This window comes from Archocentrus centrarchus, chromosome 5 (genome assembly GCF_007364275.1).
Source record: "Archocentrus centrarchus isolate MPI-CPG fArcCen1 chromosome 5, fArcCen1, whole genome shotgun sequence".
Classification (NCBI taxonomy): Eukaryota; Metazoa; Chordata; class Actinopteri; order Cichliformes; family Cichlidae; genus Archocentrus; species Archocentrus centrarchus.
Window position 1 is genome coordinate 22,748,187 of NC_044350.1, and position 24,890 is coordinate 22,773,076.

Sequence of the window (24,890 nt, forward strand, 5' to 3'; positions counted from 1 at the left end):
AGACTGAAAGTCCACTGAAGCTTTTAGTACATTTCTGTGGTTTTGTGGCTGCTGCAACTTTAATGCATGGGGACATTTTCTGTTTCACGTTTGACCGAATTTTCAGAAATGCAGCAAAACCGGGTCCTCGTTTTGATGCAGGTGTTGGGGTATTATAAAATATAAAACGCAGCTTTTACAGAGAATTGTCATCTTACTTTGTGCTGATAATCTTTAGCATTTGTGTGTATTGTGAGCCATCGTGCCCTATATTTTCTCTCAGAGTTCTTGTTTATTTTTAAGGGATTATTTTTGTAGACTGAGCTCCCAGGCAGAAAGGTTTGACCTCTCAGTATGTCGAGATTGGGGATTTACTAACAGCTGTCTGAAAATATTATAGAACTGCTTTATTTCTATATGTTCTAAGAATACAGGCCATTCAGGGTCACTGAATCAGTTGCCAAGAATAAAATACAAACCATCTGTTTCATAAGCATGGTTTAACTCCTTTTTTGGCTGCACTTGTGTGACAGGACCATCAAAAGCTTAACTTTGAGTGGCATTTGCTCAAAAGCGACATGTCACTGTAAACAGTCTTTGTTGGCCTTAAGATCTGTGGATTTTCAAGAATGTCACAGTACTTGTAGATAACATAAAATGGTTCTTCAGTTGCAGTCTGTCCTGTATCTGGATTTTGTGAAATCATTTCAGTGCACATGTTAGATAAAATTTGCCAAGCAACTTCATCAGTATATGTGCCTTTTGGAAGCAGGATGCCAAGATCAAGTAGCTACATCTGTTCACTGAAATGTGTGCATTAGCAAACACGTCTGCCTAGCAACACTTCTCTATGTGAATATTTCCTTAGGTATGACAAATGCACACAGGCAGGCGGGAAGATTTCCCATTGAACAGACCAGATTATTCTGCTTCCTCATCTCACCCCCTCCCCCCTCCCAGGGACTGTGTAAATCAGCTCTGTTTGGTTTAAGCACACCTTGTTGCTCAAATTATGGTTTTCAAATCCCTACATGGTTGTGAAATCAGTGCTTGGTCTTTTTATTCCACAATATGCTCCATAAAAAAAAAAATTTTTTTTTGTTTGTTTTCTAGACATTTATATAACCCAGTATATACATATAAGCACTGTATGTGAGTTGTTAAGGTTACCATTTGCCCGTTTGTCACGCGGAGCATATTTAATCTGAACCAAAAGTTGTCATTATGACTATATTACATAAGAACAGGGATTTCCTGTCCTCTATTTTTTAATCGTCTTCTGCTCCGTTAGACGTGTCAGCAGGGACAGCTGAAATGACAACTCCTCCTGAGCCCAGCTGTCTGCGGGGAATCTGCCATGTTCACTGGAGAATTAAAAACTGAAGCACTCGTTGCTCGCAGATGCGACCATCCCTCTTCTGTTTCCCCAGGAAATCCCAGAATCACTGAAGAGCTAGACCTAATTTTCTACATTTATTTGTATTTCTGTGATGGCTATTCCATGTCTCTAGTACGTCCTTGTTACAGCTTAGTTCATTCAGACCACTAATGGGTAGAGAAACTAAAAATCTTGATGCTAATAGAACATTAAACAGCAGTATTCTAATTTTTTCAATTACATCCTCATTACAGTGATTAAATTAGAAATGTTCAGATACAGCCTCAGGATGCATTAAGCTGCTAGAAAAGCATCTGTCGATCAACACCGTCAATCTGTCTGACCTCACTTCTCTTTCCATTAACTCTCTTAAACCCTTTTACACACACAAACACACACACCCACCCACCCCACCTTAGGGATGCTATCCTTTTCACAGGGGTACTCAAACCCTCATGAATACTGTTCAGTTAAACTCAGCAAGTGGAACTTAAACCACTGTTGGTTGACGTGCTGACAGCTACATACGATACAGTTGTGGTCATTGTGTGTGGCCGAATGTATACTCGGTTCTGACATTGTCCTGATCTGAGTTCCCTGGATAAACTTTCATTAATTAACAGTAAGATACTGTATGTACATAGAAGAAGCCTGAGTGAGCATGAGATGTCGTTACATCCGACACCCCCAACTAGGGAGTCATTTAATTGTTGGGGTTTTCTCTGTATTATTGCAGGGTCTTTACCTTAAAATGTAAAGTGCCTTGAGGCAACTTTTGTTATGGTTTGGCGCTATATAAATAAGATTGAGTTGAATTGAGGTGAAACGGCTAACAACTATCTTTGACATTATATTCATTTGCTATTCTGATTATCCAGCTTGAAGGACTCTTGTGTTAAGGTGTAACAGCTCTATTTAATTGCACACTACAAGGAAATCCTTATCCTTACAGAGGGCTACAGAAAGCCTTTGCTTGGAAACCTAGCTTAGACAGATCAGGTCTAGAGACGTGCCAGTTTATGTACCAGTCTCATTTTGATGGAAACAATCTGCCTTTGAAAGCGAATTAGAGAAAGACTGCATGTGACACTCACGCCGGTGACAAATGTCAATTTTGGAAGTCCTTTTCCCCTTTCAGCTGCCAAGGGCATTCTTTGTATTTTGTGCTCAGTGTGTGGAATTGATTCAGAGAGCCAGTGCCTATTTTTAGAGATAAGACTGCGGTTGTGCCGAAGAATTGCTGCTCACAACAGTACCCAACATTACTTCTGTGGTCAGATGAATTTCTGACGCTCTGTTCATTAAAGAAGTTGTCTTTGCTGCAGTATGTGCACTATAGTTTGCAAGAGGTCAGTTGTCTGAGCTCCTGTATAACCGGAACAGACTCCTGAGGCTTCATTATGGCATAGCAACATCAATGGGCCTAAGCCTCTTTCTGACCAGGGCTATAAGGCTGAGGAGAGCATAGTCAATAATTTTGATTGTGTGTGTGTGTGTGTGTTCTGCAGCATTCTTGTCGGGTATTGGTAATAAAGGATGTAACACCGTCAATAAGTAGAATACATTTTTACAGCCATTTGTGAGTATTTACAGCTGTTACATGGTGAATTTGAAACTGAATGTTGTCCTTCAGTCTTTTGTTTTCTTTCTTCATCTTCTCTTTCTTGAAAAAGAGCGCTGTTATTGGTTTTGGTGAATTTTAGCTGACTGCAGTCGTGATCAGGGAAACACATGTTCTGTTCTGAACATTCAGCTTATCTCTCCTCTTCCTCCCCCACACATTGAATGAGGTACAGGGCCCTAGCAGTCCTCTGCATTCAGTCACTGTGATATTTTAGAAGCTCAGTAAATTTTTATTTTTTTTTGGATATCCGCAAATCAGTCACTTAGCAAGCAAGGCCATTATAGTCCAGACACAAGAAAGGACACTGTAATACCATGTGGAGGGGGAAGAAATTTGTTCAGCACTGCTAACTAACAATTAACTACTGAGTCCAGCTCTAACAATAGGAGCTAAAATGTTTTCAGGTGTTGTTTGATTGTTTCTATCGCTATTGATACAAAAATGGCTCTTTATTGTAGCAGAGCAGTTTCACATGGTCTGAGCCTCCCTACTGTTTTCCCTCCTAAACACATTGTCACTAATTAGCAATTTAACAGCCACACTCTAAGGCATTATGGGAAGATCAGAGTTACTTATTTTTAGTACATCATCCGTTACGACTGATTTATCTTGCGACAAACAATGACTAGAAGTCCATTCATCCCAAATGTGCTTTGTGATGAATGGGTACAAAGCAGCTTAATGGTCAGGCCAGTTTCTGCTTGATAATAGTGCTGAGAAAAGAACTCCTGATCAAAATGTGCATGAAAGACTACAACAGATCCTAGAAGTGCAAGCATTTGTCCAAAATGACTTTGACTCTGAGTTCAGAACCAAGCCAGTAGGCAGTGTGACCACTGCAGTGCAATTTGATGCGTCATGCAAGTGAAAACTTGAGTAATGAATTAAACGCTGAGGTGGTTTATTAAGTTATGAGTAACACACTGATGAAGTCTTCCCCTTTGGCAGTGTCTTGACTGCACTGCAGAACGGTTGCATGTTGAAAAAGTAGAATAATAACTTTTTTTTCCTGAAGAAAGAAGAATCAGCTATTATCAGCTATTCACTTGACATCAGTAGGTATATACTCGTAAAATATCTATCAGGCATGCTCACAGCAATGCCTGCTAACATTTCTTAAAAAGAACAGTCATGTCATCATGCAGTGATTAGGTGTCAGTTATATGTAATGATTTTTCTCTTCTGCTTCTATCTGGGCTTTTGGTCCTTTTTTTGTTTTCTTTTCTTTTCCAGATATATTCAGAGGGATTGAAATGCATGCTGCCAGTCTGAAGAAAGTTGGCACATGTACCTGTGGTGAATTATTAAATCATAGTAAATGTGACAGGCATGATTTATTGGATTGAACATATTTTTTGTTGGTGTATTTTTGTAACAGTTTATAGATCCTGTTGTATTTGTTAATTACAAAGCGGTGTGTGTGTGTGTGTGTGTGTGTGTGTATGTATGTATGGTGTAATTTTTAGTTCAGACAGTTTAAAGGACTGTTAAAAAATGAACATGAAGTAGCAGTAAGTTAAAAATGATTCATTTATGGATGGATCACTAGCCGGTCAGGTTAGGGTTAGGTTTGTATTGATTATTGTACCAGTTTAATAAATATGCAGATTTTTAGATGTGGCTAAGTCAAGTGTCAACACAAGTGTGGTGTCGTAATTAGAAGCAAGCCACATGGTTTCGGTGACCATGTAAATATGTGGCAAGGAAGCCAAAGCTTTATTTTTTTTAATTATTATTTTTTTATTCTTTTCATTGAAAGCTGTTCGATGTGTTTTGAAGTTTGTTGTTGATGGCATGTTCCCATTATCCATTTGTGACTATGAGATTTTAGGCAGGGTTGTTATGTGGGCTTAACGTAGACGAAAAGGTTGACACTATATCTGGCAGCTTGAGCTCCTGTTCCTGGTCTTTCCCAATCCTCAGTCCCTTCCACATGTCACAACTCTTGGGGGTCCTGGAGAAGAGCAGTGTGGGTTGTGGCATCATGTTTCTACCGCAGTGGTGGTGACTGCATAAACCATAAGCTGTGCTAAAGTGGTGTCATGGTGTACTCAGCTGCTCTGTTTAAATGAGCAGACATTTATAGTGAAGGAAATGACTGCAAATTCTTCCCTGTCACCCTGACATTCAGTATGAAGTAGTTGTCACTAGGAGGTCTCTACGCGTCTTGCTGTTGCACGAATTAGCATTCAGAAGGTCATTTATAGCTTGTTTTCTCTGCTTTCTATCCACAGTGTGAAACTTAAATCAGATTTCAGTTCAATTAAACCACCTTTCCCCCTCAGGGCTCTTGTCAAGTCTATGAGACCGAAAGGTCGCCACTCTAAGAATAGGATTGTCAGTTAGCAGCAGCCTGTTTGCTGGATTCCTTTGATGGAGGTTTCTTCTTTGACTGCTTTGCTATACGTGTCTGCTCCTGATGGCATCTCTTTTAATTATCTCCTTGGCACACTCGCTGATCCACTCAGATAAGCTTCAGTATTATGTTACAGAGAGTGTGCCTCTCATCTACTGTCTCATCAAGCTGCAGTCAATGTGGTGTTTACTTTTCAACCTCCAACCATTATCATGTTTCTGATGTTCACTCTTGCATATGCCTGTTTCATTTATCTGAGAGTAACTGTTATTGTTATTTAGATCAGTTTCTAATGTACAAAAGTGATAGAGGAAGTGATGATGTTTTGTTTTACTTAATTTTTAAATTCTTGATCAAGCTGAATTTGCTCGGTTGAAATGCAAAAGATACAGCAGCGCTGAAGAAAACAGTTTCAGTTACGTGTGTGACATGTCTGTCTTTAACATATACTGTCATAGATTAAGTTACATAATAAATATTTCATGGGCAGTTGAACAGACCCACGTGAGAAACCCCTTTTCTGGGGCTATAGGCAATGCAAAGTCCTGAGCATTCATCCTCGTTTTTTCTCCTGACAGAATAACTAAATGAAATCACACTGCGGGGCAACAGATGGATAAAGATGAGCACAAAAATGCACCACTCTTTCTTTGTAAAGCTGCTGTAAATGCACAAGATTTCAGTGCATCACTCTCTCACGCTACTGTGGCTCTCTGAATATTCCTCCTCATAGCTTCTCTTCATATCCCTCCCACCACACCCCCCCCCCTCCCCCTCCCCCCCTCTCTCTCTCTCTCTCTCTCCTTCCTTCCATCTCTCGCCTGTGTGCACCATGCCGCTTTATGCTGAGCACAGGGCATACAGATGTAAGTTTAATCCAGGCAACAGTGAGACCTGAGAGGTGAATATGAGGTTGCCCTTTTACTAACATGTAGTAGTATTCAGTTGAATATGCATCAGCCAGCGTAATTGCCGAGGCGGACCTAGAAGGGGAGATGAAAACCTCCTGGAACTGTGTGTCGTGTTTTATTCTTTCAGTCTCTGTGTGGATTTATGCGTTGCCACAGCAAGAGGTGCAATCTTTAACACTAAGATCAGTTTTAAAAAGGAAATTGCAAGACTGTGAATCTGCCTGCACGCTTCTGATGAGCCTCTGATTAATAGAAAAAGCAAGAGGAGGACATCCGAGTGAATCAAGGAAAAACTTACAGTGGGAAATCTGTTTTGTTTTTTGGGTTTTTTTTTTTTTTAAATTGTTGTTTTATTCACTGCATTGTGTTGGACTTGAGTTTTGTATGTCTCAAGTCTGCAATGACTGCGCATTTCTATAATGTTTTGCTTGAATTTGGACTTCGTTTGCCAGGATTTTATTTTCATCTGATCAACAATCCATCACCGTTTTTACACATTTCCTCTGTCCTCACACCCCCTTTACCCATCTATGTCTTTTCTGCAACGTTTTGAGCTGGACAGTAACTGTAGAGACTGGGCAGTGATTTCTTACAAAGGCACAGAGTGAAGCTCAATTCTTGAGACTGAACCATCTCACATTCCCGAGAGGATCCTCGGGATTTGCACCTCTTGGTTTGTCTTGCCTGATTCATAAAGAGAGATTAATTAGGGAATCTGCAGTTGGGACAGTCGGCCAGAAGCCAAAATGCAGGTGTCATTAGTGTGCACAGACCATCGTGGGGGGGTGAGCCGCAACACAGAGGACCGGTTAAATCGACAGAATGCCAACAGCCCCAGCACAGGCACTCGCAGCAAGTTCAGAGCAGTGGCGATGGTGGCTCGCAGTCTTGGACAGCTCTCTGTTCAGAGTGTGCCTTCCTCCAGTGAACAAAGTGTGAAGACTGGCATGAAGTATAGGTAGGGCATGTCTTAACAGCTTTGAATCTGCCCACCAAAACTTCAAGATATTCAGCGTTTAAATTGTCATGTCCAATTAAAGTGGAATTATAGAATTATGGCTGACAAATTCTGTAGCTCAATCTAAACTATGTAACCAAGAAGATATGTATTTTTCCCCTTTGCTTTGCTAGTTTGACTTTATTATTACTTTGTGTCAAAACTGCCAACCCCCTGCTGTCTCAGATTGATGACACCTATCAGAAGTTAGTCATCATTAAAATCTGTTATTTAAATTTACCCAAGCCTTTAACTATTGAGCAGTGAGGAAAGATTGCAATTTTAACTGCTTGTATTTCTATTTAAGTTGTACTGTAAGAATTCTTCTGTAGTGAGTTATTAATGTTATTATCCCTAGTGCAATAATTAATACTTAACATCTTTTGTTTACCTTAAAATGATAATTTATTAGTGTCATGCGTATCACTGCAGATTTTTCAAACTTGATATAATGGGAATAATTGTATTTCCAGTCACAAGCTAAATAAACAATAGACAGTTGTCAACCTTTATTTACAGAACATTCCTGACATGTTAATGGAAATTGCCATTGAAATCACAGAAAAACATCAACATGTTGCAGTTTGGCTTTTGCCTGCAACACTGTAAATGTTATTATACTGCATTGAATTGTATTCCACCTCTCCAGGCAGCTGATTACTGATTACATGCCAGTGAAACAGTTTCTTCTTTTCACTTAAGGCAAATTATTAAGCTCCTCTGGGGACATGAAGACTGATGACAGTGTTTTATCTAACACAGAACATACTTAACATTTAATCAAACGTTTACTTTTGGAAAGGCATTTAAATTAAAATGCAAATGTGTTCTATATGCGCAGTGAGTCGTTCAGATTAGTCCAGCTTTGACACGAGGGCTGAAAAAGCAGCAGAATAATAGTAAATGTGGAATATCTTTAAATGCATATTGAAGCGCTGAGGGTAGAAGAGTGAATGGCAAATTGAGCAGCAGTACAGAACAAAGAATTCTGCATGCATCAGTGAGAAAACGAGTTCACCTTTCTTTTCAGCACTGTGAGGTACAGCGCTTCATGAACTGCTGCAATCTGTATTATTGTCCAGATTGCAGCTTCTTGAACTGCTGCAATCTGGACAATAATACAGTGTGTCCGCTTTGCACAGGAGAGTTGATTCGGTCTTGTCAGGAGTTGTTTTTCAGTAGTGACTCTCTCTGTGTATTTTCCCCACATGTGACTCAGCCACTCACTGAAGACGATCAAATGCTGATTTAAATGCACGAAGATTTAAGAGCAGTATTAATATTTAAAGGCACTTTTTATCTGTTGGTTAAGTAGCAACTAGCATTACTGCTGTGTTATATGAAAACCTTAACTAATGTTGAAATTTCTTCCACTGTGTAGCCTTGTGTTGCTAAGGTTTATTTTCTCTTCTGCTTGAAGGCGTTTTTATTTAGTGATTTAAAAATTCACTTAGTAAAATACTTTTATTGACTGAAGAGTCATATTAGATATAATACATGGATGTTTGTTTTTGCAGTACAGTATAGGAAAGTAAAGGAAAGTAAGGCCCCTTACTAGTCTAGTCTTTTATCAACACGATCACCAAAGGTTGTTTTGTGCTTATAATGTGTTCTTAGCACAAATTTTATATTTAATCTGTTATGAATCTGTTAATAGTAAAATATAAAAATGCATCTTTTTCAAAGCTCAAACTTAAAGACAAAAACTGAAGGTTTTCAAAGGCTGTCCATTTTCATTAAGAATGTGTGGTCTGTGATAGTTGACTGAGAACACAGAGTTGTTTTGAGGCAGTCCATTACCCATCCTCAGCACTGCTTTCAGAAGCCACATCACAATCCTTTGCATCTAATTTGCTAGCGGCAGCCTCATCGTCTTGGCGCACTATCATTATTGAGGCTAATGACAGTGAAATGAGTAAAATCATTTTCTGCTCGGGGGGCCAGTGGCTGTTTTGTGTTCTTTGCTTCCGCAGTGTAGTCCAAACTACATAACAGGCTTCGTGTTTGTGAACCAGGCCCATATCTGATGTAAACTGAAGGTAATGCAGGCCTAAATGCAGCATGAGGCTCAAAGAATCATGGACTGAGGCTACTACATAGTGTTTTTGGTTTTGTTTTGAAGAGATGGGACTGAAAGGGAAGGAAGGAAGGAGAGTGAAAGCAAGTGAGGGAGACTGCTAAGGTTAATGCTGGTGTAGGCAGTTTGCCCAAGAGGAAGTACAGTTGGCTGGAGTGATCTGTGCTCATGTCACTTTGAAACATGCCTCTTGGAGGTGAAGCTTGGAAGCCCTTTAACATGGCCTTGCATTTTGCTCTTTGTCCTCGAGCATTTTCCTCTCTATGTTTAAGAAAGATAGAATTTTTCATTATGCCATTTTGACAGCTGAAGAGGTTGGTGATTTTATAACTGTGGCCCAAAAGAATACAGTTAAAGCTGTCTTATCCACCCAACAAAACTTCCCCCATTATCCTCACTGCAGAGTAGCAGTGTGAAATTCACATTAGCTTCATTTGCATACTGCTCTCCAGTTTCCTTGAATGGCAGCCTTGGATCAAGACAGTCTTCATTTATGGGCGGTGATTCAGGTTTAGGAGTGACCTCTCGCCACAAGGCCAAGAAAATCATTAAAGAGAATGTTTTCTCAGGTATGGAGGGATTGTAGCACTTTTATTCTGCTGCTTGTAGTTCTGAAATGAGGCACTGCACCTGCCTGGTCGAAATCATCAAGCGGGACTATGTATGAGAGCCTGCACCTCTTCCAAGGAATGATTAAATGCCTTCAGTCAGGACTGAATTAATGATGCACACAAAATGGCTTGTGATTATGTAAAGTAGTTCTTCTCAAGGAACGGAAGAATATCTGTGAGATTGGGCAGGCAGAGCAGGTGGAGAGCCAATCCTATAAGACCCCTGCCATTCAGTCCAGTATCAGCCCCTCACTCAGTCACCCAAACCCTCGCCTTCACAGGAGATAGTTTTACATCCCAGTATGTAGCAAATAAACTGCTGCAAAGTAATGCTGAGGTAAATAGGTTTTTGGATGTATCACTTTTCCACTGGGCTCCCATTTTTGTGCTTTGTGCAGTCAAACTTGTGCGAGTTCATCTTAAACTGCTGTGCTCTACAGGGATATATTTTCCAAGGCACACTCTTTGTTGCTTGCCACAGTCCGCATCAGCTACAAAACACTTATGCTGTGTTGCACTCAGTGTCGTTTGCTGCAGAGGCCATGTAAATCGGAGCTGACTCATCTGCTCCCCTGGTGTAAATCTACAAGTAATTCGCCTTAGCCCAAACTGTCAGTAGGATTCCTCACATGTCTGGAGGTCCACTTTTGGTTGTAAAGTTGACAGTGAATCACAGCCAAAGTAAATAGCTACTGGCAGTGTTGTGTAAGTGACACACCATTGCATTGTGTGAAATTGTCATTATTGATGATGATAACTAAGACTGGATTGTCGTTGTATAGTGCACCTTAGAAGTTACTTTATGTAGCAGATGGCAGCGATAACAAAAGTTTTACAAATGAAACATTTACACACTAATTCACCATACAGCTTTAATGTTATTAGGCGTGACTGCAGGATTGAAGATAAATCTGTGGTGCTCATTTCTGGCAACATTTTAGTCTGTGTAAGGGAAATTTTTAAGAATAATGAGTATGAGTGTTTCTTTTTTCCACTATTTCACTACACAAATGCCAAACCATGCATCGCTCTGGCTCGGGTGACAAAAGCTGTGGGTGTGAGATTTGGGGCGTCGTGAGTGTGGGTGCCTGCTGGGACGTTTTCCTGCCTTCTGAGGGCTCTCGTCATCAGGGAACTAGCTTTCTACAGCCTGCACTCCCCCTTAAAATATGAATCATAAATAAATCGTGGTGGTTGAATAGAACACACATGCTGCAGTACAGTTTGGCCACTCCGAGGTAAATACTAAGCATCATCCACAGTACAGATTTGAGGCCACAGTAGCCACTTAGGTACCATCTTAAATGTGCAGAACATTTGCCATCTGTTTGCTTTGGGCATGCAGGGAGAAACTGCCAAACCGGCATGGTTCATTTATTGATGCAGGCTCGTATTTCTCTGTATGCACTGAGGTTTTGTCTGTGTTGGTGCACAGGAGAGTGAGTGAGCTTGAGGTGTGGGGGGGGGGGGGGTGTGAAATATTTTGCCAATGTATCTATAAGCATGTCTGCATGTAAAAAACACACAGCTGTTCTTTATTTGCCTCACTGACAGAGTTTAATTAGAGCCTCTGTGTGCATGTCCTTGCTCCGCTCATTTTTCTCTGCATGTTATTTTCATAAATACTCTAGAAATAGCTTAGATTTATTAATTCCTGTGTTCACTGCCAAGAAGAGGTAGTGTGCAACAGAATAGATTTGCATTATAGTGAGACATCCTTTTCTTTTCTTTTTTTTTTTTTTTTTTGTAACTCCTTTCATTGTATTTTTTTCCTCCTGAAAGGTTAAACATACCTGTAGGGTTTAGTATAAGTTAAAATACAAATTTAGTATAAAGTTTGATATATACAGTGTGTGCACAATGTTTTTAACATTATAGATAGCTTCCAATAACTGGCTGTTACTGTGCATACAGTAAGGAGACGAGTTTATATTTCCAAATTAGCACTGAATCAACAGACTTGCTTGGCAGTGAAATTTACATTTAACACTGCGTTCTGCATTAGAATCATTTGAACTGCATTTTATGTAATGTATAAGGCAGTGATCAAAGAAAAAAAAATGTAGCCCAAATGGGAGGCTCTAATACAGCAGGAGGCTAGAGCTTTAGCTTATGTGGCATGATGCTCAGTCATGTATATTATGAATATTTAACCTCAACATTTTTTTAATTAGCCAGATGGCATGAGTTTGCTTCTAACTGATATAGCGCCCAGTTGTAATCTCCTCTTTATCAGCAACATCTTTTACCAGCTTGCTTTTAAAGCCTCTGATTAGAGTGTTTCAGCAGTCAGTTATTTACATTAGGGATTCATCTCTTGATTGTTGTTCCTTATTGGATTTTTTTGTAAAATTGTGTAAAAAAAAAAAAAAAAAGTCACAATTTCCCAATTCTAAAACTATTCAGTTTATAATGATAGAAATCAAAGCATTTGAGTGCAACTCTGTTTTCAAAAAAGAGGGATTGTGTTAAACCTGAAAGGGGTTCAAAGACAAACTATTATATATATATATATATATCAGTAATGCTCATTTTGAGTCAGATGTCAGTGACACATTAAAAAAATACATTTTTGGCACAGTTTGGCTTCGTCTTGCCTGGAAACTGATGAGACTGCTTGCTGGTTTTGGAAGCCAGATATTTCCCATGCTTGCCTGATGGGGGATTTCAGCTACACAGTACTTTAGTACTATTACAATACACCTATACGTATAGTAATTAAAATTTTCAGTGTGTTACAGGCCAGTTTAGCACCCATATTCCTTTATCAAGGAGCCATGTTGTTGGAATAAATGCAGAATGTGGTCTAGCTTTGTTTTACTTAAATATTTTAGAGAAATATGGTAGATATCAGCAGTAAGGGCTCCAAAACATGCATCGTTTAGCATTAATGGTGCCTTCACAGATGTCCAAGTGTGCACTAACTCCTATACCATCATGGATGATGTGTTTTGAACTACAGCCACAGAATTTAGGCATTTATTTCTCAAAAATCAAAATAATTGATTATTTGTGAGACCTCTTTTAATCACCTTATTGATTTGTAAAATAATTGTTGACGGTATGTTTGTGATTTAAGTATGTATTGCGTTGAGATAAATTATTACTTTTTAATAAGATTTACATTAGATTTTTTTTCAATTTTCAATTTTTTTTCTAACCCAGGATTATAGAATTATTGTCTCTTGGTATTGGCATGATTTAAAATATGTCAGAATGTTAATTTAGGGGATGGCTCAATGGCCAATACTGATATCACAACACTCGAGTATCTGCTGATACCAGTAGGAACTCGATACCATTGTCTTCCCTCTCTTAAACAAGGAAGTTGTTAATAATACATTTGTCAATGACTGAGCTCAGATATCAGTTGTGAAACCAATCATGGAAACTTTTTCCGAGCATCAGCTGTGATTATTGAGATTTACTTGTGACACAAATCTCTGTATGCTATCCCCTCATTTATAGGCATTTACAGTATGTTGTAATTTTTTTTTTTTTTTAGGATAATGGGTTGTATTGGATTATACTTTGTTTTCTTCCCTGATATCCAATCTTGGCTGGTATCAGACCAACAGTGATACTGAGTACAGCTTAGCATGATATTACAGACACAGTATACATACAGTAAGAACCATTGCTTGGATTTGGAATACCCCGCAGGTTCTGCTAAGCTTCCATTTGCTCTTTCCATTCCTGTAGGCACTGGCAGATTTATTCCCAGGCAAGAACCTCTGAAAATGACTGAGTTAGAAGAAAACAAATTCAGTCTTGGGAAAATCCTCTGAGCCAACAATCTGTTTAGGCCCAAGAAGAAAATAAACTGCCATTGACAGCTGTCTTAAAGTGCTTTACTGCCACTGGCTCTGTTTCTGGCTGTTGTATGTAGATGTTTCCATACGCAATATTAAATCATATTTGACATCTTCTCAGGCTGCTGACAAGTATGGCACTGCAAGCAAACAGAATACAGTGTGTATGATGTTGAAAAATCACAGAACAAGTAGAAAAGTACAGTGCTCCTTTTTTTTCCTTTTCCTTTTTAAAGGAAGCTCCTTGAAAACTGCATGGTGTAACTAAACACATTGCATTTTTGACATGTGCAAGAAACCCCATGTTGGTTGCAGTTCAACAGTCTAAGGTCCATGTGCCTCCCTGTTGTAGTTAGTTAGTAAATATTCAAATAAATGCTCCAGTGCATACCACATTGCTTTGTTGTGTGAAGGCAGACATACAGTAGATTAGGACATGATGTGTGTACATGTGTGTACATGTGTGCAAGAACATACTTACAATAAGCTTTTTTTAAAAAGGTAATGTGATATTGAAGTGATAAGATTTGTAACATGATACTCTGTTGTGTACTTATGATGCCTATACCAGAAAATTTAATGTGGAAGCTTTTAGAAAGACAGAAACAAGAAGTGGTGAAATTATTTAATGCTGAGCTAAGCTTATTAACTTCATTATAAGAGACAGATATGCATATCAATATTGATCTTCTCATCCATCTTTCAGTACAAAACTAATTGGCATATTTGATCATTTCTGTTAATTCAGCTTCCAAAAAAAACAAACAAAAAAAAAACATGTTTTCCATTCATCTGCAGTCCAAACTCACTCTCACAAATCCATATTTGTTTTTTATCTGAAGCAAGAGTATGTTTTTGTTTTAAGTTCCAAAAAAAGGTCATGTAGCTGGCAGGGATGAACAAATCCTCAAGGCGCAGGCACAACAAAGAGCTGAATATTTTCATGTTTCATACCAGGAAGGTGAATCCTGAGGTAAATTTGATAATTATGGTTAATATGTGGCATGCTAAATCAAAGCAGATAATGATAGTATTTATTTTTTTGGTGAACCACAGTTAACATGCGTAAGCAGCTTTTCAAAGTGGTTCGACCTGGGTCTCTCTTTGGTTATTGCCTGCATGTGCAGGCGACACCACCATGATGCCATGGTTAACACTGTCACCTTGCAACAATAAGGTCCTGGGTTCGAATCCATGTCTCAGTGGATTCTCTCCGGGTTCTTTGGCTTCCTCCCACAGCTCAGAGGCATGCACGGGGTTAGGTTAAATGGTGATTCTAAAGTGGCCATGAATCTCTCTCTCTCTCTCTCTCTCTGTCTCTCTCGCTCTCTCTCGCTCTCTCTCTCGACCCTGCAACAGACTGGCAATTAGTCCAGGGTGTACCCTGCCTCTTGCCCTATGGCAGCTGCAAACCCTGAATTGAATAACCTTAATCAGGCTCACTATAGTTAAATGTTCGCATCTCTGCGTAAACTGACAATTGAGACATAGATGTGTCTTGTATAGAAATGTTAGGTAAACTGAGGAGTGTCTACCTTGATCCATCCTCATCCCCAAATGTGTTTGTAGGGACACTTGTTTATCTCCTTTCCTTGACTTTTTTTTTTTTTTTATTGTCCTGTACATTTGTCAGTGAAAGACCCAAATGCCCAGTGTGGAGAGACACCACACATGGCATTTGATGGAGGGTGAAGGAGAGACAGGTGAGCCACTTTGCATGTATAGAAAGCAGAATGAATGAGTTATCAGAAATACAGACTTAAAGGGAAAAGAAAATGTAAAAAAGAGTCCAATGATGGTAGATTAAAGCATTTGTTGTTGTTTTGACTGATATGCAGTACCAGTCAAAGGTTTGGATACACTCTGGGTGTGTCCAAACTTTTGACTGGTACTGTAGCTCACCGGTGTGTCTCTCTCAGCAGTAGCTGTGTATTTCTGTGTTTAGGTCACGCAGTGTATATTGAAGGTGGATAGCGCTACCTTAATGAATACATGTCGTTGAAGTGTGAGTCATGCAAATTTACTCTAGCAGAATCCATGAATACAAATAAGGAGTTGGAAATAAGAATAATAGGTGCCCTTTAAGTCCATCCCCAACTCCAAGTGTCATATAGACCTGAATGGAGGAGAAAACCACCTGAAGCTGAAGTTGAAGCCATGGATGGGGTTGTATTAATAGTTCTGCTCAGTGGACATACCTCTCAGCATATTCATCTCTGCAGCTCTGTGACCTTGTTTCCTCAATCATCACTCTATCCTGTCCACTGACTTTAACCCTCTCACCTCTACGCAATTCACACACAGAGAAACACTGAGCAGACGAGAGGGACAGAAATAGCATATCTTATTTTGTTGTTGGTAGGGGGCTGTTTAGCCAAGGTATTTGTAGGGGAAACAGTACAAAGACTACTAATAAGGCAGAAAAATAAAACACAAACTAGCATCATGATTGTGTGAGATGCCGTTGTGCATTGAATCTTGAGATTAAGCTGAGATTAATTAATGTTGGGTCGGACCAGCTCTACTTTTTACTTAACAAATTCAAGGGACAACTTGGATATATAATTTTCTCACATGAGCTCAGCCCTTGTCTCCACACAGTGGTGAGTAATGTGAACAAATGTATTATTATGATAAGATCACACCATTCTTTTGTAGTGTGTTTTGTATTCCATATCATATGGTAGAAGAAACAGCAAGTGACTTTGACAACGTCCAAATCATTAAGAACCAGAAATCTGGGTCGGACCATCTTTTAAACTGTAAGACTTGTGAGTACCCACTGACAGAAGTCAGAGGGAGGATAGCCCATAAACTGGCACCAGCGTGTTGCAAAATGTACTGGGGAAAAAATCAGATCTGTGGCAGCTCCAAAACACAATTTACAGGACTCAGATCTGCTGCTGCGTCTTGGTTGCCAGATACCACAGGGCACCTTTAGAGGCTTCTGCAGAGCTAAAGCGATGTTTTAATGACACGCAAAGGATGATTAGGAACGGGTAGACTTAATGTTGTGTTTCATCAGTGTATATGACTGATATGCCGTTATTAGAGATGACTTTAAAAGGCCTAAGGGTTGCATGCCCTGCTCAATTTCATTGGACATCTCTCTCTGTAGTGTCAGCTTGATTCTTAAGCTGATAGGTGTCATTGTGTAACATGTTAAATTGTATTGATGTGTAAAATTATATTAATTGCTCTGATGGGTCTCTAGAAAGTTTATTTGCAGGGAAAGATTGGATGGGAGTTTATAATTTGTGGGAAGTTAAATATTTAAGGTCATTAACAAGCACAGCTACAGTAATGTGCAGAAGTTTTTAAAAAATTAATTTTTTTAATGCAATGAATGCAGGACAGCGCTCTGGGTGGCCATAGTGTTTGCTGCTTGTTTTTGTGATTGAATATGACTCTTTATCATCCAGGATTTGTATCAAGCTAAAGTGTAACTTGTGTGTAGACAAACCCCAAACAGAGTCCAAGCTGTTTTAATCACACGCACAAACACCACAGTGACAACCTTTACTGCCCACTTGGGTTTTGTACATACTCCACATGTCCTTTTCACTGGGTTCTTTCTGGCTTTTTCTGTGTGGCTACAGTGTTGTCACTGTCCTGTACGGTACCTGTCTCCCTCACTGGAGACAGGCTGGATGACTTTACTGTTGTGGTTCATGTCTGCTGAGGCTCAGCAGGAACTTGACTCTCACATACCTCCAGGCCCTTGTGGAGGATTGTTGCAGAAATGCACAAAGCAGTATTCAAGGCCACTCCAGTAAAATATTGAAGAGAACAATGTGCTGACAAAGGTACATCCTTACAATGGGAACAATGACAAGGGCGGAACTGCTATTCTGTTATGCCTCTTTCTTTTTTTAGGTTTGCACTGCACTGTGCAGTATTTATGGTTTCGGCAAGCTCATGCAACAGTTAAGACAGAAAACTTAATCCACCCTGATGAAAATGTTTACTTTGCATCTCATTTTCTCAACAAACTTGTGAACTATAAACATAATTAAATACACTACAGCAAATATGCTCCACTGACAGTTTGAGTCAGGAAACTGTTCTTAGTGTCGGTTATCTCTGTGATGCTGTACAGCAGTGCCCCAAGGGGCAATTTTACTCATGCAATTAAGAGGCAGTTAACTGTTGATCGGCTCCAGTGGTTTGCCACAGTAGACTTGTACTGCGGTGCAGCATTAGGACACATGGACTCATTAGATCGCTCTCTCTTCTCCCTCATGACAAACTGTTTGTTTATGAAACAGGAGGCTCCTATACATGATGTCATTTTGCTCTCTGATTTAAACTGCAACAGGATTGCCAGTCTTCATTGACCCAGAGCGATAGTTTTAATGAGGCTCTTTGTAGAAATAAGTGGAACACAAACAGCAAAATGCACAAACGGAATTTTCAGTGTTGCTTGAGCTCACTGAAACATTTGATGGCTTAGAAAATGGAGGTTTTGCATCAGAAACCAAAGAATAGCAATAAATGGAGCATCTATGCTGGTTTAGTGACCTTTGAATGAGCTAATAATGTTGAAAGGTAGTGAGCATGTACATGGACTAACTCTTCCAAAGTAAATAGTGTAAATGGATACTACCTAAAACACAAGAGCTTGTTTGTTTTGTTCGCTACGCAAATGTCTGGTAACCTGAGGGGATATGACAATGCTGAGGTTTTAACAGCTTTAGTCTCTGTTTTTGGACTTGGTGTTCAGACCACATTGAAGAAAGTGTTTTGTTAGTTATTGCAGCAATTCAGCAATCTTATCACAGCTTCACAAAACACCCACTCACATACATACACAGTCCCACTTGTTACAAGCAGTCATATAATACACACATCTATACACACGCACACCTTTGTCTCCCTCTCTACCCCTTATCATTTCAGCTCTTCTATACAGCCAGTCTTATAAAAATATATTAGATAGCCTCCCACATGCTCACGTTGACTCCTGCACATGTTACATCATCTCTGCCACATTTCTTTTATCTTTGTTACACTGCCAGATTATCTCGTGAAGGAGGCTGACCAGAAACAGCACAGTAATAAAGTAATAAAACTATTGTAGTCTGCACGTTTCTGCAGACCTGAAGACACAGTTTGATTTCCTTGTGAAACAATTCTAACACAGTCTTCATGAATCTGTTGTGATAGTGAGGAACCATAGGCATCTTAGAAAACTTTAAAAGCATGCACAAACCAAAGATGGGACCAAAGCTGTAATTGTCAGCAGAGGGGTCTGTCTGGTCTGTGATAGGCTCAGAGATGCCAGCTTTAAGAGCAAGTTGTTGTGAGTAGTCAAGCTTCTGCATTGCTGTAGGGGATTTTAGTCAGATGGCGGCTGAGGGATCCTAGTGTGCTGCGAGAAATTTCAGTGGATGTCATGGTGGGCCTGTTTAATACTCGCTTCCTGTTTCTGATTTTCCCTGACATTTTTGTGAACACACACACCTTCTCATTGTCAGCTCATATGTCGTTTTCCTTCATTAGCCATCCACTCAACATGTGTCAGTGCTGCAGTATGTGCAGGCTGGCTCCAGATCCATACAAAGCCCCGTTCTTCCCAGCTTCTATCAATCTAAGCCTCCACTGCAGTAACAACCTAAGGATGAGAGAACTCTGCTGAGTTTGATAGGGTTATTTATTTATTTATTTATTTTTCAAGCAATTGTTCCTGAAAGGCTGTGCTGGTCACAGCCACCGCCTGAGGACAAAATATCATAAATCACTGCCACATCATTGCTACATTAATTTTAATGTATTTTCCTCTGTTTTGACAGAAACCTCGGGAAGTCAGGCTTGCGGGTATCCTGTCTTGGATTAGGTAAGATCACGAGACAAACTGTTTTCTCTAAGCCAAAAACTCTTTGTGACAGACCGGGGAGGGGAATATAAAACCTGTTCTCTGCACACAGAGAAAGTGTCAATAAACAGAGTGTGAAAAAATAAGTTTGTCTGCAGAAAGTACAAAAAATGCTCAAATTCTATTATCCAGATATTTCTTTTTTTTTTTTTTTTTTTTTATAGACATCTTGTTTCATGTATGGGCAATATAACCTGTGCATGATGTTGACTGTGGTGTCCCTGCTTATGTATGTTCATGCATGTTTGTGTACTAATTCTCTGACCCCACCTCTCTGGCATTCCCTGTAGGAACATGGGTGACGTTCGGAGGACAGATAACAGATGAGGTGAGAGCAGATGCATTTTGTCAGCTTCCATCCATCAAAGCTTTGGAATGGAAACCCTCCATATGATCTGAGATATCCTAGGCTGCTCAAGAAGCCTATTTTTACTTTTATGACAGAGTCTGCAGCTAGTCTGTAGACTTATGAAGTCAGTTTAATAATTAAAATTTACTAACACCTCACCCCATCCTTTCCCCTTTCTGTTCCTTCCCCCCTGCTCTCTCAACAGATGGCAGAGCAGCTGATGACTCTGGCCTATGAAAATGGCATCAATCTGTTTGACACAGCGGAGGTCTACGCTGCTGGCAAGTGAGTATATCCTGTGTGGCAAGTCACTTAGGACTGAACAGTAGCAGCAAACATTACCAAGCTGCTGATGTGTGATTGATTATGAAGGCAAGTAGAGGTTATGTACTAGCAGACTATAGTATAGGAGTTTGATCTACAGTGGTGCAGAGTCGAATGGGATTAGAATTCCAGGGATTAGAAAGGATGTAATACACAGAGTCAAGGCGCCAGTGTGCTGTCTTTACTTGTGGTAAGATATCTCCAATATGCACCAGTATGTGATCACATAATCCCTGAGAGCAGTTGTTCTCTTTTGTCAGCAAGGAGACCCCCAAAAAACTGCAAAGCAGAAGTTCATGAAATGTGATAGAGAGATGAAGCATGAACAAAATAAGTATTTAAGTTTTGGTGAAGCTCTGATTCACTCTCTTTAAAATTTAGAATTAGGACATTGGCCTGAGGATGTGTTCTCTGAGTGCCCTCCTAGTTCTTACATAATTTCAGTAAAATAATAGTTTGTTTCAGAAATTCTCTTTGTGTCTGTGGCGACTGTCAGTTGAATACAACCACAACAGAAAAGATATTACAATTACATTTAACAACAAAGTGCTCCATATGCAGACGCTTGGAGAACCTCTGCAAGTCTCAGTCCCAGGGTGAATGAAATTTCTTTTGAGCAGTCAAAGCAGTGGAAAGTTACTTAGTGTGTCTACTAGTTTGTCTTTACAGGAACCAACATTACTCATTGTCTTCCCATTCATCTCGTTTTATTTATATTTTCTACATAAGAGGACATGTTGGAGCTGTTTTGTTTCAAGCAGTGTGTGGCAAAATGCATTGTAAAAAGACTAACCCTTATCAAATTAATACATGGCAATGGAAAAACATGAATGTTTTATTTCCATCATATTTTTCACATCATTTTCATTTTATTGAGGTTTAACTGATGCTAATAATTATGTCGTCTCATTTTACCCTCTTCTTTTTTTTTTTTTTTTTTTTTTTTTTTTTTTTTTTTAAGCCTGTCATGTCTGGTAGATCTTGCAAGCAGAACTGTGATCTGAATGCGTTGTTGTGCCAAACATATTTGCTATTTCAAGATGAGCTCTATAGGTTCTCAATAGGCTCTTCTTGTTGATGTTTTAACCCTTTATTTTATTTATCTGAATTATTTTTCCACATACTATGTAACAGCCAGAGCTGACAGGCTGAAGAAGAGGAAAATAAAGAGAAGAAAAAGGGAGAGAGAAAGGGAGCAAAAAAAAAAAAAAAGGGGAAAGAGCACAAGTCTATTAATCAGTCACTTCATCACTTTAACATATAAAAAAATACTATCAATACTTGCAAAAATAAATTTGTGTGTGAAAAACAAAACTAACAAAGCATGTTACGCACACCAACAATTTTGTTGAGTTGTGACTGAGTGGGCGTTTGTGTCTGTGTCATGTTTGTGTCTGTGTCATGGAACGTACTTACCAATGAGGGCAAAACGCTGCAGCTCCACCCATCAGAAGCCAGAGGCAGGTACGGAAAGCCCCCGGAACCCCAGGCCACCAGCAGCCCACCAAGGGCCAGGAAGACCCCCGGCCACTCAGTCCAAAGCCAACCGCCTACCTACCCCAGCAGACGGGAGAGGGTGGTCTCAGACGGAGCCCCCCCCAGTCGAGGAGCGAGGGCTCCAGGGAACCCAAGGCGATGAGAAGCCAGCCCCCCCCCAGCGGCCAGCCCCCTGCACTGGCCGGCGGCAGGGCTCCCGGGCCCACGGCACCCAAGGACCGCCCGACCCTCCACAGAGCCCCCCCCCACGCCGAAGAAGCCAACGCAGCCCCGCACCGCACCCCCACGGGGGGCAGGCCAGCACCCACGCCAGAACACCCAGCCCCACCCAGGAACCCCGAGGCACCCCCATCCCAGGGGGGTAGGGGGGAGGAGGCAACCAGCAAGGAGCGGCCAGGAGGCAAGGCACAAGGCCCAGACCCAGGTCCAGCCATACATACAAACACACCCAGACACCCGTGTACACATTTATACACAGATACTCATACATGCCCATACATACTTACCCACACACAGATATGCCATACATACACATTCACTCACCCACCCATACTCACGGAGACGGTGACAAATACACAAAGACACACATTCATCCATAGCTACCCACCCTCTGAAGGCGGGGCAAGTGGAAACCACCCCAGGGCCAACAGCGACCCCAGGACGCCACCAGCCCGGTCCCCAAGGAACCACCCGACCCCTACCCCAGGCGAGACGCAAGAAATCGGGGTGTAAGATGACCCATCCACCCCTCCTCCTCCCCAACTTGTAGGTCTATGTGTTAATGTTTGTGAGTGAATGAGGTGTATAGGGTGCAGTTAAAATTGAGGGGACAGTTATGCCACAAGCGCCAACTGTTGGTCGTCAGCGCTTGCCCACACTGCCCCCCCAAAACCCTCCATGTCTAAAGTGCAAATAAAATTTGGAGACAGACAGTGACGAGGATCCGAGTGGGGCCACCTCAGCGGCCCATCTCATCAACCTCTGAGTAACATGCCTGCCCCAAAGGTCCTATGTGTATCAGGTTGTAAGTGTGTATGTGTTGTGAGTTATAATGACTAAAGTGCAATTAAAACGGAGAGGCAAGTGGTGGTGCAGCTCTCCACGTGGCCTCTCCATCCTACATCTGTGAGTGATGTGTATTCTGTGTGTGTGTGTGTGTGTGTTTGATTATGGGGAGGGGGAGGGGGGGGGGGCATATGACCAGGAAAAATCCTGGAAGAAGAGAGCCAGCTGTCCGCTGGCTCAATAGGCACCCCGACCTCCCACACCCCAGCACAGGGCAGGGGGAGGTGAGCCCGGGGCCGCGGTGACAGCATCCCGGAGCACTGCAGCACCCGAGGTTGGCGCCCTCGCCCCCACCGCAGAGGGCGGCCCGCTCCTCCTAGATGCCCATTCACTCAACAATAGACACAAACAGGCGACAGGACATACTGGCCTGGGCATGGAAATGCAGTGCCCAGTCCCCCCCAACCACCCCACCGCGGCCCCATCCCCCACCCCACCCCCCCGCAATGCAGGCACCCCAGGGCCCCAAAAGCGTAGACCGGACATCCCGACGTCAGGCCAACCCACCCCACCCGGCGGCGCGGCCGGGACAGCAGAGGCCCCCCCCGCGCCAGGGGGGGCCCACCGGGAGCCGGCGCGGCCCCAGTGCCGGGGCCCCAGACCCCAGCCCCCAAGCCATACAGGGAAGACCAGCCAACCGACCGAGGGCCGGCACCACCCCCCCAAGCACCCCGCCCACACCCCAGGACCGAAGGCAGCACCATCCAAGCCCCCACCACCATCAACCAGGACAGGCACACAGACATCACCAGAAGGTCGCCCCAGGGCCCCAGCCCCAGGAGGCTACCAGCTACCCAGGCCCCCGGAGTCCCCCCCCACCCCCCCACAAAGCACATCAGGAGCAGAGCCCGCAGCCCATCACCCCCACTAAGTAATGGAGCTGAGCAGTGGGAACCAAAGAGAGTCAAATTCCTCCAATTTGTTTTTAGAAGAAGCAGACATTCTCTCTAAACTAACATGATCTACTAATAAATTTCTGTACTGAGTAATACATAGTTTATTTTTTGTCTTCCAGTTCATGAGGATCATCTTCTTAGCGATGCACAAGGCAGTAAGAACTATGTGTGATATATTTAACTCCATAATTAATTCACTGACATCACCTAAGATGCATAGTCTGGGGGAAGTTGGGATATGACAGCTAAACCATGTGGATAGATCTTCACAAATCCTCTGCCAAAATCTCTGAACTGGTACACAAGACCACAGAGCGTGTAGATGATTATCCTCTGAATTGCTTGTACAGTGGGTGCATATGTTTGAGTGTGTAAGGCCCATTTGGAACATCCTTTGTCCAGTGTAGTATGTTCTATGGAGAATCTTATATTGTACAAGTTGTATTTGGGGTCTTTTAGTCATTTTGAAGATATTTAAACATATTTCTGTCCATAAATTTTGATCCAGGTTGACAGAAAGATCACGCTCCCATTTTGTAATTGGGAGGGAAACTGAATCATCAGTTTTTATTAATAATTTATATAGTTTTGATAACAATTTTGGGGTACAGAGGTTAAGAAATTCTGTTACCCAAGTAGGCATTTCTAGATTCAATTGATTAAGGTTAAATCTTCCCATTTTACCCTCTTCTCGAACAACAGTTTAATATCATTCAGCCTCTGAATAAGCTCCATGGTATGTTTATCTCGAGGAATCAACTCCTCATTTTCTTGCCTATTATTAAAGGAGGAGAAGAAATTAACGTCTGTCTCCTTTACATAATGATCACAGTGCCATTTGCGAGGGTTTAGATAGTCATGGCATAAATTTAGAGGGCAGACAGAGATGATACTTTAACCTCAGAAAGCGTGTTGCCTTATTGCTGGATCTAGTGGATGTTTAAATTCCAGTATGGATTAGTCTGGCTTTGTAGTAACTTGGGTGCTGTGAAATAATCTAAGGGATTATCCTTTGCAAATAGTGTCTCTTATTAACAGCAGTAAGTCTCCTTTTTAAATCCTCCTGAGAATATTCTATTTTTTTCCATTATGTTTGGGGAGATGCATCAGAGTCCCTGTGTCTCAAACAGGGAAAACAA

At 41.2% G+C, this 24,890-nt stretch overlaps 1 protein-coding gene across 4 annotated transcripts in view; it reads left to right on the plus strand.

Moving 5' to 3' along the window:
* kcnab2a (potassium voltage-gated channel subfamily A regulatory beta subunit 2a) overlaps nucleotides 1-24,890 on the plus strand; it is a 103,272-nt gene that overhangs the window by 57,014 nt on the left and 21,368 nt on the right. For 2 of the 4 annotated variants that reach the window (XM_030728732.1, XM_030728735.1), the window contains exons 1-4: nucleotides 6,606-7,206; nucleotides 19,538-19,581; nucleotides 19,911-19,948; nucleotides 20,175-20,254. In XM_030728732.1, the coding sequence (XP_030584592.1) occupies nucleotides 6,995-7,206; nucleotides 19,538-19,581; nucleotides 19,911-19,948; nucleotides 20,175-20,254 (374 nt within the window). In that variant the 5' untranslated portion in view covers nucleotides 6,606-6,994. Of the gene's footprint in view, nucleotides 1-6,605; nucleotides 7,207-19,537; nucleotides 19,582-19,910; nucleotides 19,949-20,174; nucleotides 20,255-24,890 lie in introns of those variants that run through there. The other 2 variants (XM_030728733.1, XM_030728734.1) reach the window with 1 other exon arrangement.